We start from the raw sequence: 12,334 nt of genomic DNA, 5'->3' as shown, positions 1-12,334 counted from the left end.
ATGATTTTTCATGTAGTGCTCATGGCAAGGGACAAGAGGCCTCAGGTGTGCTGGGGAGAATTGAGGAGGACGACATTGTAGAACTGGCTTCATGCCCCCTCTGCAGCTCATGTGGGCTGGAGCCCTGCTAAGTAGCTGTAAGGTTTGCTTCTGGTCAGTTAATAACTTTAAAGGAAAGAGAGCTGGGAGCACCTCGCTATTTTTACATCACCTCTCTTTTATGGGTGTTTGTGTATCTATCCATTTTTAGTCTCCCCCTGCAGGTTCCAACCACTCTGTCACATCTCTGCCTCTTCCTCTCTTTCCACCTGCTTGTGCGCCTATGTCTTTTCTGCTGCATGGCAGTGTCCTTCTCCCCTCATGTCTTTATCCCTCCTGTCTTTATCTCAGTGCTCCCCCAAATAATAAAGCTTCCTGAGGCTGTGAGGCTGCAGGGCAGAGCTCTGATCTCAGCAGCTGCCCTACTGCTGGTCCACGTTCCTGAAATCTTGCTTTTCCTGGCCCCTCTTTCCTGCCAACCATGACCACGATTAAGAGAGGCCTCCTGGAGGGTGCACCTCTTCCTGAGCAGGCATTGGAATACTCCAATGGCCCTTGTCATCTGGGGGCTTATATCTAGGGGTGTGTCATAGTCTTGACATCTGTGTGTCCTGCCTTGTGTAGACCCTGGTGTTAGTGTGATGGGGAACTGCCCCTCCCAAGCTGGACTGGGAGAATGAGTGCTTGGTGAGCTGTGCTCAGACCTCACTGGTATAGTCTTTCCCTCCAGACTTCTCAGCCTACATAGTCTGCTCATAATTTCTGTGTTGGTAAAGGCTCCTCTTCCTGGAACTTTCACTGTTGTTGTTATTAATAGTATGTATCAAGATTGTGAAAGTCCACACCACACCACCACCAAAGCTCTGTGTCTCCACCCTCCCACCTCCTAAAGATAACCACCAGAGTTCTCACAGGTCTTAGAAATAAGTTTGCTGCTGCTTCTTCTTTTGTTTGTTTGTTTCTGTTTTTTACTCAGGTTCATGTGTATCCGATCTCGAGGTTCCACGTGTGAGTGAAACCATCCAGTGGTTCCTTTCATCTCTTTACTTATTTCACAAAGCATAATCACCTCCAGTTCCATCCATTTTGTCCCAAAGGACACACTGTCATATTTTTTTTTTTTTATTGCAGAGTGGTATTTCATGGAATAGATATGCCAGGACTTCTTTAGCCGGTCACCCATCTGGCATCTAGGCTACTTCCAATCGTTGGCTGTTGTGAGTAATGCAGCCGTGAACATAGAGGTGCATATGTCCTTTCTAATTGGTGTGTGAGTGTCCTTTGAGCAAATGCCCAATAGTGGTATTGCTGGGTCTTAAGGTCCATTTTTATTGGTTTAAGGACTGTCCATACAGTCTTCCACAGGGGCTGCCCCAGTTTGCACTCCATTCCCCATTCCCACCAGTAGTGTATCAGTTCCTTTTTCTCCACAACCTCTCCAACACCATCATTTCCTGATTTGTTAATGTAAGCCATTCCCTCAGGTGTGAGATGGCATCTCACTGTAGTTTGAATTTGCATTTCTCTAGTAAGAAGTGAAGTAGAGCATTTCTTTTCTTTTTAAAAAAAGAATTAGGAGGAGAAAGAACCAGACATCACTATGGTACGTGTGCTGCTGGGGACTGAACTCAGGGCCTCGTGCTTGAGAGTCCAGTGCCCCACCCACTGCAACACATCCTGGACCACACTGAAGTAGAGCACTTCTTCATGTGTCTGTGGATCAAGTGTATATCTTCTTTAGAAAACTGTTCTCTTTTTTTTTTGGCACTCTCGTCACTTTTGTTTAATATATATTTTGAAATCCTAGGTGAAGTAATTAAAAAAAAACATGCAAAGTGACATAAAAAGATAAAAGTACCACTATTTGCTGATGATATGATAACTACTTTGAAAATCCTAAGGACAGGGAGTTGGGTGGTAGCGCAGCAGGTTAAGCGCAGGTGGCACAAAGCGCAAGGACCGGCATAAGGATCCCGGTTTGAGCTCCCGGCTCCCCACCTGCAGGGGAGTCGCTTCACAGGTGGTGAAGCAGGTCTTCAGGTGTCTGCCTTTCTCTCCCCCCCTCTGTCTTCCCCTCCTCTCTCCATTTCTCTCTGTCCTGTCTAACAATGACAACATCAATAACAACAACAATAACAATACCTACAACAACAATAAAAAAGAACAAGGACAACAAAAGGGAAAATAAATAAATAAATATAGAAAACAACAAGGGCAACAAAAGGGAAAATAAATAAATTTTAAAAAATCTTTGAAAAAAAATAAAATCCTAAGGACTCTAATAAGACAACTAACTACTATAAGTAGAAAAATATGTATCACAGTAATATGGCAGGATCTAAATGCAATACATAAAAATGCCTATGGAAACAATGAATTTCAGTAAAGAGAAGTGCATGACACAATCACATTAATAAGGTCATCAGAAATGATAAAGTGCCTCAGATAAAACAAATATAAAAGGAGGTGATATAGCTATACACTGAAAACTTAAACGCTGCTCAAAGAGATAGAATAAGATGAAATATATTGTTGCTAGTGGGATTCGTATTTCTAAAGCTATATACAAATCCAACACAATCTCTGTAAAAGTCCCGGTGGCATTTTCAAGGAAACAGAAAAAGTGATTTTAAAACTTGTATGGAACCACAAAAGATCCAAAATAATCAAAGCAATTCTGAAAAAAAAAATCCAGCAATAAATCCACACATATGCATATTGAGTAGTTAATTTGCTAAGGGTCATACAATGGAGAAAATTTTCTTCAACAAATAGTGTTTGGGAGCCTGTAGATCTACGTGCAAAATGTGAGGCAGAGGCTAGATGATCACTGTGGGGAAATTGTAAGGCAGGTTGAGCATGATGTGGGACCTCCCACTGAATAGTGGGAGCCTGGATGGCACAGCCTTTCTGTCAGTCTCTCTCTACTTGAGATGGAGCATAGAAGAAAACAACCACCAGGAGAAAGTTCCCTCTGTCAGTCTCTCCGCCTCACAAAAGACTCTGCATGCAGCCCACTTCCTTGTTCTCAAGCCAGATGGTTCGTTTACTCAGAGGTTAATAGAAGTCCATCTTCTCTGATCATCTGTGGCTCACACATTGCTCTGCTCTGTCAAACTATAACCAGGGACATTCTCCTTACTCCTCCACCTCCTCTGGCCCTTTTAATCCTACATGATCTATCTCCTCTCTTAAGGCTCCTCTCTGTCTGCTAGCTATTGATAACCCTACTTCCTTCATTCCTTTGATTAACTAAACCCCTGTTCAACATTTACTAGGGATGCTCTGACCTTTTCCCAACCCCCTATTTCTCTTTGTCCCTCTTCTCCAAAACCATATATGGAATGGATAACTTGCTTCCTCCTACAACCCCTTATAAGTCCTACATTGCTGTTCAATAAATGGATTGCCCATGACACAAGTCCCCAGGTCTTCTCTTGTCACAACACTAGCATCGGGCATAGAGAGAGAGACCTGTACGGCTCCACCCCTGCTGCCCTAGAACATTCTCCTAGGTCCCTGCATCTGGTGCGCAACAGAGCGGGTAAGCCAGGAGTTTGTGCCCAGGAAAGAGGCCTCTCCACCAAGGTCTGACAGATCATGTGAGACCAGACATAGAAGTCAACACAACATGGATTCAAGTATAAGATAGGAAGCTAAAAAGTGCACTGAATAAAAACATAGACAAGGGGAGGTGGGCGGTTAAGTGCGGTGGCACAAAGTGCAGAGACCTGCTTAAGGATCCCAGTTCAAACCCCTGGCTCCCTACCTGCAGGGGTATCGCTTCGCAAGCAGTGAAACAGGTCTTTACGATTTTGCAATTTTGCCATTTTCTTTCCTTTTCTCTTCTTTTCTTTTCTTTCTTGCCTCTAGGATTATTGCTGGGGCTCAGTGCCTGCACTACGAATCCACTGCTTCTAGAGGCTATTTTTTTCCCTTTTGTTACCCTAGTTGTTTAACGTTGTTATGATTATTATCATTGTTGTTATTGATGTCACTGTTGTTGGATAGGACAGAGAGAAATGGAGAGAGAAAGGAAAGACAGAGGGGAAGAGAAAGATAGACACCTGCAGACCTACTTCACCGCCTGTGAGGCGACCCCCCTGCAGGTGGGGAGCTGGGGGCTCGAAGTAGGATCCTTACGCCAGTCCTTGTGCTTTGCGCCCTGTGCGCTTAACCCATTGCACTACTGCCTGATCTCCTGCCATTTTATCTTCAATTCTCCACCTGCTTATTGTTTTTTCTTCCTGGGATCTCAGTTAAAGGATCGCTTCTCCCTGCACTTCAGGCCATAATATCCCTGCTGGACCTCCCCTCCCTCTCACACCCCAACGGACTGACTCTTAGCTAATTACCTACTTTCACTATCTCCTACCTCCACCACCTACTCGACACAGAACCAGAGTTCTCCCTTGTCTGAAAACCACAGGGGCTCTGCTATCCTCCCCATTTTTTCTCTGCACTGCCTGCAGCTTTTCTAGGTGTGAGAAAAAAACCTGCCGTGCCTGTCCTGATCAATTACACAGGCTGACATGCTTTGTTGTCCTTGGGTCCTGGGCCCATGCTGTCCTCTCTGCTTGCCCTTCCACCTTAGGGAGACCAGCTCGTCCAGTAAGACCCTGTTCGGCTGTCTCCTGGTCCTCAGTGCCCTTTCAGATTCCTGTTCCCCCCACCCCTGTGACTGTGTGTTCTGCGGCACTGCTCACACAGCTGTTTCCCATCTAGACTGAAGACTCCCAGACGACTAGATCCCTGTTTGAATCACTTGTTAGATGTTTATTTTAGTTAAATTTGGGGCAGGCATTTGTAAAGAATATAAGCATACTTACGAGATATGTATAAGATGTAAATGGACACCCGTGGACCCTCCTTCCATTGTAAGAGACATAATCTCTTCATAACATCAATACCTATCACAGGGGCTAGAACTGATCCAAGATCCTTAACTGTTTGTAAATGTTTGAATACCTGCATGAATGAATATCAGTGAATGAGCTTTTTTCTTTTAAAAATGTTTTTTATTTACTTATTATTGTATAGAGACAGGGAGAAATTGAGAGGGGAAGATAGAGAGGGAAAGAGACAGAGAGACACCTGTAGCCCGGCTTCACTGCTCATGAAGCTTTCCCCCTGCAGGTGGGGGCCTGGGGCTTGAACTTAGGTCCTTGCTCACTGTAGTGTGTGTGTGCTTAACCAGATGCGCCACCATCCAGCCCTTGACTGAATTTTCTCTCGGAGTCTTGCAGCATCTCTGGGAAAATTCCAGGTGAAGTGCTCATTGCTAAATCTTGTCACTTAGGGCTGGAGACATGGCATAATGGTTATACAAAAAGACTTTCTTTTTTATTTATTTTATTTATTTATTTATTTATTTTCCCTTTTGTTGCCCTTATTGTCTTTTCTTTTATTGTTGTTATAGTTATTATTATTGTTGTTATTGATGTTGTTGTTGTTGGATAGGACAGAGAGAAATGGAGAGAGGAGGGAAGACAGAGAGGGGGAAAGATAGACACCTGCAGACCTGCTTCACCACCTGTGAAGTGACTCCCCTGCAGGTGGGGAGCCGGGGGCTCGAAATGGGATTCTTACACCGGTCCTTGTGCTTTGTGCCATGTGTGCTTAACCCGCTGCACTACCGCCCGACTCCCGTCTTTTTTTTTTTTTTTTTTTTTGCTGGGGCTCAGTGCCTACGTTACGAATCCACTGGTCCTCCTGGAAGCTATTTTTTCCATTTTGTTGCCCTTGTTGTTTATCATTGTTGTTGTTGGATAGGACAGAAATAGAGAGAGGAGGGGAAGACAGAAAAAAAGAGACACCTGCAGACCTGCTTCATCGCTTGTGAAGCGACTCCCCTGCAGGTGAGGAGTTGGGGGCTTGAACCGGGATCCTTAAGCCTGTCCTTGCATTTTGTGCCATGTGCACTTAACCCGCTACACTATCGCCTGGCCCCCGCAAAAAGACTTTCATGCCTGAGGTACCAAAGGTCTCAGGTTCAATCCCCAGCACCACCATAAGCCAGAGCTGAGCAGTGCTCTGGTAATTAACTAATTGATATAAAATTAAATAAGTAAAAGGGGCCGGGTGGTGGCGCACCTGGTTGAGAGACATGTTACAGTGTGAAAGGACCCGGGTTTGAGCCCCTGGCCCCCACCTGCAGGGGGAAAGCTTTGCGAGTGGTGAAGCAGGGCTGCAGGTGTCTCTCTCTATCTCCTCCTTTCCTCTCAATTTCTGGCTGTTTCTATCCAATAAATAAAGATAATAAATTTTTTAATTAAATAAGTAAAAATCATTTAAAAAAAATAAATGCAGGGGGCCTGGTGGTGACGCACCTGGTCGAGTGCACACCTTACAGTGTGCGTGGACTGAGGTTCTAGCCTTTGCTCCCCACCTGCAGGGGGAGCTGAATGGTGAAGTAGGTTTACAGGTATCTCTCTCTCTTCCTCTCTCCCTGCACACTCTTGATTTCTCTAGGCCCTACCCTATAAAGAAATGAATCAGACGCCTAAATCCTGTCACTGCCTTCAGCCCCGCTCCATGAGCTCACTGCACAGGCTCACTGGCTCCCATCTTTCTATGCACTTTGCATATGCTAATTAGCTGTCTCCACAGTACAAGCGTGGTGTTGGGTTCAAGGCTACAGTGGGAAGCATAATGGTCAGAAACCTCTTCCTAGGAAGCTTCCACTTAAACAACTCTTCAGGAAAGAAATCCAATGAATAAGTAAATACATACATACATACATACATACATACATAAATACATAAATAAATAAATACATAACTTGGGGGCCGGGAGGTGGCACACCAGGTTAAGCACACATAGTGTGAAGCACAAGGACCAGCGTAAGGATCCTGGTTCGAGCCCCCGGCTCCCCGCCTGCAGGGGAGTCGCTTCACAAGTGGTGAAGCAGGTCTGCAGGTGTCTGTCTTTCTCTCCCCCTCTCTGTCTTCCCCTCCTCTCTCCATTTCTCTCTGTCCTATCCAACAACAATAATGGAAAAGAAATGGCCACCAGGAGCAGTGATTTGTAGTGCAGGTACCGAGCCCCAGCGATAAGCAATAAATATGTCCTACTAGATATAGTTTCACAGAGAAACCAGAGCACCACTTGGCATTTGCCAGGTAAGGAACTAGGAGCTTTGGATATGCAAGTCCTGAGCTCTGCCAGCCGAAGCACTTGCCAGACATGACCAAGCAGTTTCTCTAGGATGACAAGAATCCAATGGACTGGGTCTAGAGGGAGGGAGGGAGCGGCGGGAGGCCCTGAATGAGGATGAGTTTTTCCTGGAATTTTGCTGGGGGGGGGGGTTACAATAGGGCAGCTTTAAAGGAGAAAACAAAGTTGTACTAGGGGAGGTGATGGGAGAGGTGTGTTTGCATAATCAGTGAGATAAGGCAAAGGGGGAAAGAGAATTTGTGAAGGTGCAAGTAGGCACTGGAAGTAGGAAGCAGGCAGAGCTGGGGTGAGCATTCATGGCTGTGCCTAAGTCTTACTCGCCCCCCAGTGCCTTTGGCTTTCTGTGTGTGATGCAAGAAGCAGGTTGTCAGGGACAGTGACGGAGGAAGAGGGAGGTTGGAGTCTTGAGGAGCAAGAGTAGGTACAAGGGATGTGGACGTGTACCACTATCTCCAGGCGGCGCTGCAGGCTGTCTGTAGCACCTGGGCACACGTCGGACCTGTGTGCAGGCGCCATTTCCTGCTTGGCCTCTGCTGGCTGCAGAGCTGCTGTTGTTTTGCACTGTCACCACAGCTGAGCAGGAAGGCAGCTTAGATTTGGATCCCAGACTTCACACGAAATGTCCTCCAGAAGACCACGCTGTGCTGCAACATTGGCTCGGAAAGCCGCTCTGTACACAGAAGCTTCACCGCTCACGTGTCTGGCAACACATGCAGGGGGACTTGATAGATTTCTCCAAAGAAGCCATGGGCCTTACACATGCTGGAAAGGGGGCTGAAGTTCCTTCTCCTGGTAAAAAGAGCTCTGATTAAGTTTTAAAGGCTACTTTAAAATCCCAGCCCCAAACACTTTTAAGTTAAAAATCAAACTATGAACTCAACCACTCAGCCAGGTGGGAATCTTTCTTTCTTCTTCTTCTTCTTCTTCTTTTTTTTTTTTTTTGCCTTCAGGGTTATCGCTGGGGCTCAGGCTCAGTGCCTGCACTACGAATCCACTGCTCCTGGAGGCTGTTTTTTCCCTTTTGTTGCCCTTGTTTGTCGTTATTATTGTTATTGATGTCATTGTTGAACAGGACAGAGAGAAATGGAGAGAGGAGGGGAAGACAGAGAGGGGGAGAGAAAGACAGACACCTGCAGACCTGCTTCACCGCCTGTGAAGCGACTCCCTTGCAGGTGGGGAGCTGGGGGCTCGAACCGGGATCCTTACTCTGGTTCTTGTGCTTCGCACTATGGGCGCTTAATCCGCTGTGCTACCGCCTGACCCCCAGGTGGGAATCTTTCTATGGCCTCTAAATGACTAAAAGGCCTAAGAGCACAGGTTCTGGGGTTAAAGACATTGTGGCCACACCATACTGGACCTCACCGATCATGGCTAAATAGACTCAGAGGGGCTAGACTGGGACTCCGGCTTCCTCACTGAAGAAGGCAATGAGAACGGATGGGTGGGTGTGTAAATGCCGTTTGTTGGTGAGAACTGTGTGTGATGGGACTGAATGGTGGCGTTTCATCTTTCTCTGGGACAGTATTTATTAAACCTAGGGTATGTTTATCACCAGCAGATCCTCAGAAGGCAGGAAGAACAACTGCAGTGTCTTGGTGTGGACCCCAAATGGGCTTCCTGTCTCCCTTCTGAAATGGTCTCTCCTAAGACACCCTCCCACTGGCTCCTGGATATTTCTGGCAAGCAAATGGCACTCATACAGGGGTGTCAAACTTAAAAGCCTCTCCTGTCAGTCAGACTCTACAAGGGCAGAAGACACTGAGGCAGGAGGGGCTAGGGCAGGCTTCTGGGTTAGTTGTCTGGTTCTCTGTCACTCAGCCCGCTCTCCATTCACCCATGTGAATACAGACTGTGGAACTGGGGGCAGCACTGTGAAGTTTATGTTTTTCTCAGCTTCTTTCTTTTTTTTTAATATTTATTTTCCCTTTTGTTGCCCTTGTTGTTTTTTATTGTTGTAGTTATTGTTGTTGTTGTTATTGATGTCATTGTTGTTGGATAGGACAGAGAGAAATGGAGAGAGGAGGGGAAGACAGAGAGGGGGAGAGAAAGACAGACGCCTGCAGACCTGCTTCATCACCTGTGAAGCGACTCCCCTGCAGGTGGCGAGCCAGGGGCTCAAACTGGGATCTTTGTGCCATGTACGCTTAATCCGCTGCGCTACCACCCGACTCCCCTCAGCTTCTTTCCAAACAGCAAAGGAAAACTCTAGAAATATACTTAAGCTGGTTTTAAAAAGGAATATAAGGGCAATGAGTTTCAGCTTCACACTTTCCTTCCTGCCTCACTGAGCCACCCTACTCTGGAGACTCTTCCACAGCTGGGCCAGGTGGGGGCCAGGCACATCAGATCTGCTTCAGTGGGTCCTCAGTGGCTGGAGCCTAGAACTCCATCTCCATCCAGCCCTCACTAGTAGAAGAGCAACTGTCCACCCATCAAAACCCAAAGGACTTGACCTATATCAGGCCTGTTGGGGGATTACCAGAAGGAAAACCCATTTCTCCCCAATGAAGGCAGTGTTATTTTGGCGTTTGGGGTGCCTTCTCCACCCATCCCCAGCCTTCTGGAGCCAGGCTTTGAGGGCACGGGCCGGAATGTCACACATGGCAGGGCAGTACCTCTGAACTTAAGCTACAGTTTGGAGAGGAAAAAATACTAAGTCAGGGTCCTGTCCCAACAGATTCTAATGTAATTTGTCTGGGGGTGTGTGGCCTGACTCTCAGAAATTTAAAAACTACCCTACATATTTCTTACTGATAGGTCTAGAGCCTTGATACTCAAGTGTGGTTTGCATGCTGGGGATAGGGTCACCAACACTCCCTTCTCCAATTTAAAATTCATATATAACTTATTATTATTGCTGGTGCCAGTGCCTCATACTTGTAGAATTCTACCTCCCTGCCCACTTTTTTCATTCTTTTTATTTCAGAGAGAGAGAGAGAGGAGGGGAGACACCACAGCACTAGGTGCCCCTCCCCTCCTTTTGTTGCCTTTGTTTTATTGTTATAGTTATTATTGTTGTTATTGATGTCATTGTTGTTGGATAGGACAGAGAGAAGTGGAGAGAGGAGGGGAAGACAGAGAGGGGGAGAGAAAGACAGACACCTGCAGACCTGCTTCACCGCCTGGGAAGCGAACCCCCTGCAGGTGGGGAGCCGGGGGCTCGAACCGGGATCCTTATGCCGGTCCTTGTGCTTTGTGCCACATGTGCTGAACCCGCTGCGCCACCGCCCAGCTCCCATTAATTAATTATTTATTTCCTTTTGTTGCCCGTGTTTTATTGTTATAGTTATTGTTGTTGTTGTTATTGAGGGCCCTCCCCTTCAGGCCGTGACATTCCCATGTAGGCGCTAGGATTCAAACCCAGGTTGCACACATGCTAAGGCATGCACCCTGCCAAGTGAGCTATCTTCTGCCCCTTCTAAGGGTCCCTCTTTATCCTCAGGTTCTGCACCCTTGGATTCAGTGGACTTCTTCAGCATCCTCAGTTGCCTGAGTCCATGGATGTGGAAACTGGGGGGTGGGGGAGAAGGAGGGAGCTACCCTTGAATAATTCAGACACATTTTATTCAAGTGCCAGCTCTATGGGTTCTACCACAGGACTCTTCAGAATGCACACCTCACCCCAGAATCACTAGACTGGAATACGCACTTGATCAGAATGTAAGAGGAGACGGTGCCCGTGACCTGACCGCACGGCCTGATGCTGAGGGGCCAAGGGGAGGCCCTGTTAGTGCTCAGTAGGGCCCAGTAAGCACTCAGAGAATAGTGCTGGGTCTCCCAGCTTGGCAGAGACCTCTGCAGTCTGTCTGTCTAGAATGTTCTCTAACTGTCATTTTCGATGTCATTTCACATTTCCAGGAGACTGGACCCCAAGGAGCCCCTGGGTAGCCAGAGAGCTGCTTCCCCAACCCCGAAGCAAGCTCCTGCTGCCGCCCCCAGCCGCGAGAGCCCCCGGGAGGCTGATGGCCCCCGCAGGACCCTGCAAGTGGACAGCAGGACACAGAGATCGGGACGCTCCCCATCCGTGTCACCAGACAGAGGCAGCACCCCCACATCACCCTACTCCGTGCCCCAGATCGCCCCTCTTCCTAGCAGCATGCTGTGTCCCATATGCAAGACCTCGGACCTCACGTCGACCGCCAGCCAGCCAAACTTCAACACCTGCACCCAGTGTCACAGCAAGGTCTGCAACCAGTGTGGGTTCAACCCCAACCCTCACCTCACCCAGGTAACTGCCTTCTGTGCCGGCTGTCCCTGCCTGCCTCCCCTGCCCCTCCCTGTCACCAGTTCTTCTTTTCCTGGCCACTTCCCTAGGCATCTTTGCCTTCCTGAGGGTTGTTTCCTGGGTCCAAAAGGTGGTAGCGGAGGCCAAGGCCTGGGCTGAGCTCGTGAAGGGTTTCTGTGCTCTCAGAGCTCGGGCAGCCTCCCACAGGAGACGCCTTCTCACCTGGCCAGAGCTTGACTTGAGAAGATGACCTTAGAGAGCCACAGCCAGTCTGTGAAGAGCTTTTCTCCACAGACTCTTCGCTGGAGAGGACCAGGGGCAGCTGCAGTGCCCAAGGGAGGTGCCGTTCCCAGGCCCTTGGCCAGCTGCTGATTTTATTTTATTGATTTACTTCCCTCCAGGGTTATCTCTGGAGCTCAGTGCCAGCATGACAGATCCACTGCGCCTGGCGGCCTTTCCTTTCCTTTCCTCTTCTCTTCTCTTCTCTTCTCTTCTCTTCTCTTCTCTTCTCTTCTCTTCTCTTCTCTTCTCTCCTCTCCTCTCCTCTCCTCTCCTCTCCTCTCCTCTCCTTTCCTTTCCTTTCCTTTCCTTTCCTTTTCCATTATTTCCTTTTTCGGTATGACAGAGAAATTGAGAGGGGAGGGGGAGATAGAGAGTTTGAAAGATAGACACCTGAAGACCTGCTTCACCACTTGTGAAGCGTCCCTCTGCAGGTGGGGAGCCGGGGACTCAAACCTGGATCCTTGCACTTAATACTATGTGCACTTAGCCAGTGTGCCACCACCTGGACCCCCACCAGCCTTTTAATTAATTTATTTATTTTCCCTTTCATTGCCCTTATTTTTTTTATTGTTGTTGTAGTTATTGTTGTTATTGATGTCGTTGTTGTTGGAT

The 12,334-nt window shown here is 47.6% G+C and overlaps 1 protein-coding gene across 3 annotated transcripts in view; it reads left to right on the top strand.

Moving 5' to 3' along the window:
• The window catches only part of BSN (bassoon presynaptic cytomatrix protein), a 117,476-nt gene that overhangs the window by 60,629 nt on the left and 44,513 nt on the right, over positions 1-12,334 (top strand). For all 3 annotated transcript variants that reach the window (XM_060204685.1, XM_060204684.1, XM_060204686.1), the window contains one exon: positions 11,074-11,443. In XM_060204685.1, coding sequence (XP_060060668.1) covers positions 11,074-11,443 — 370 coding nt within the window. The remainder of the gene's footprint in view (positions 1-11,073; positions 11,444-12,334) is intronic.

Source organism: Erinaceus europaeus, chromosome 12 (genome assembly GCF_950295315.1).
Source record: "Erinaceus europaeus chromosome 12, mEriEur2.1, whole genome shotgun sequence".
Classification (NCBI taxonomy): Eukaryota; Metazoa; Chordata; class Mammalia; order Eulipotyphla; family Erinaceidae; genus Erinaceus; species Erinaceus europaeus.
Note: the sequence above shows the minus strand (reverse complement) of the source record. Positions and strands in the feature narration are given on the sequence as shown.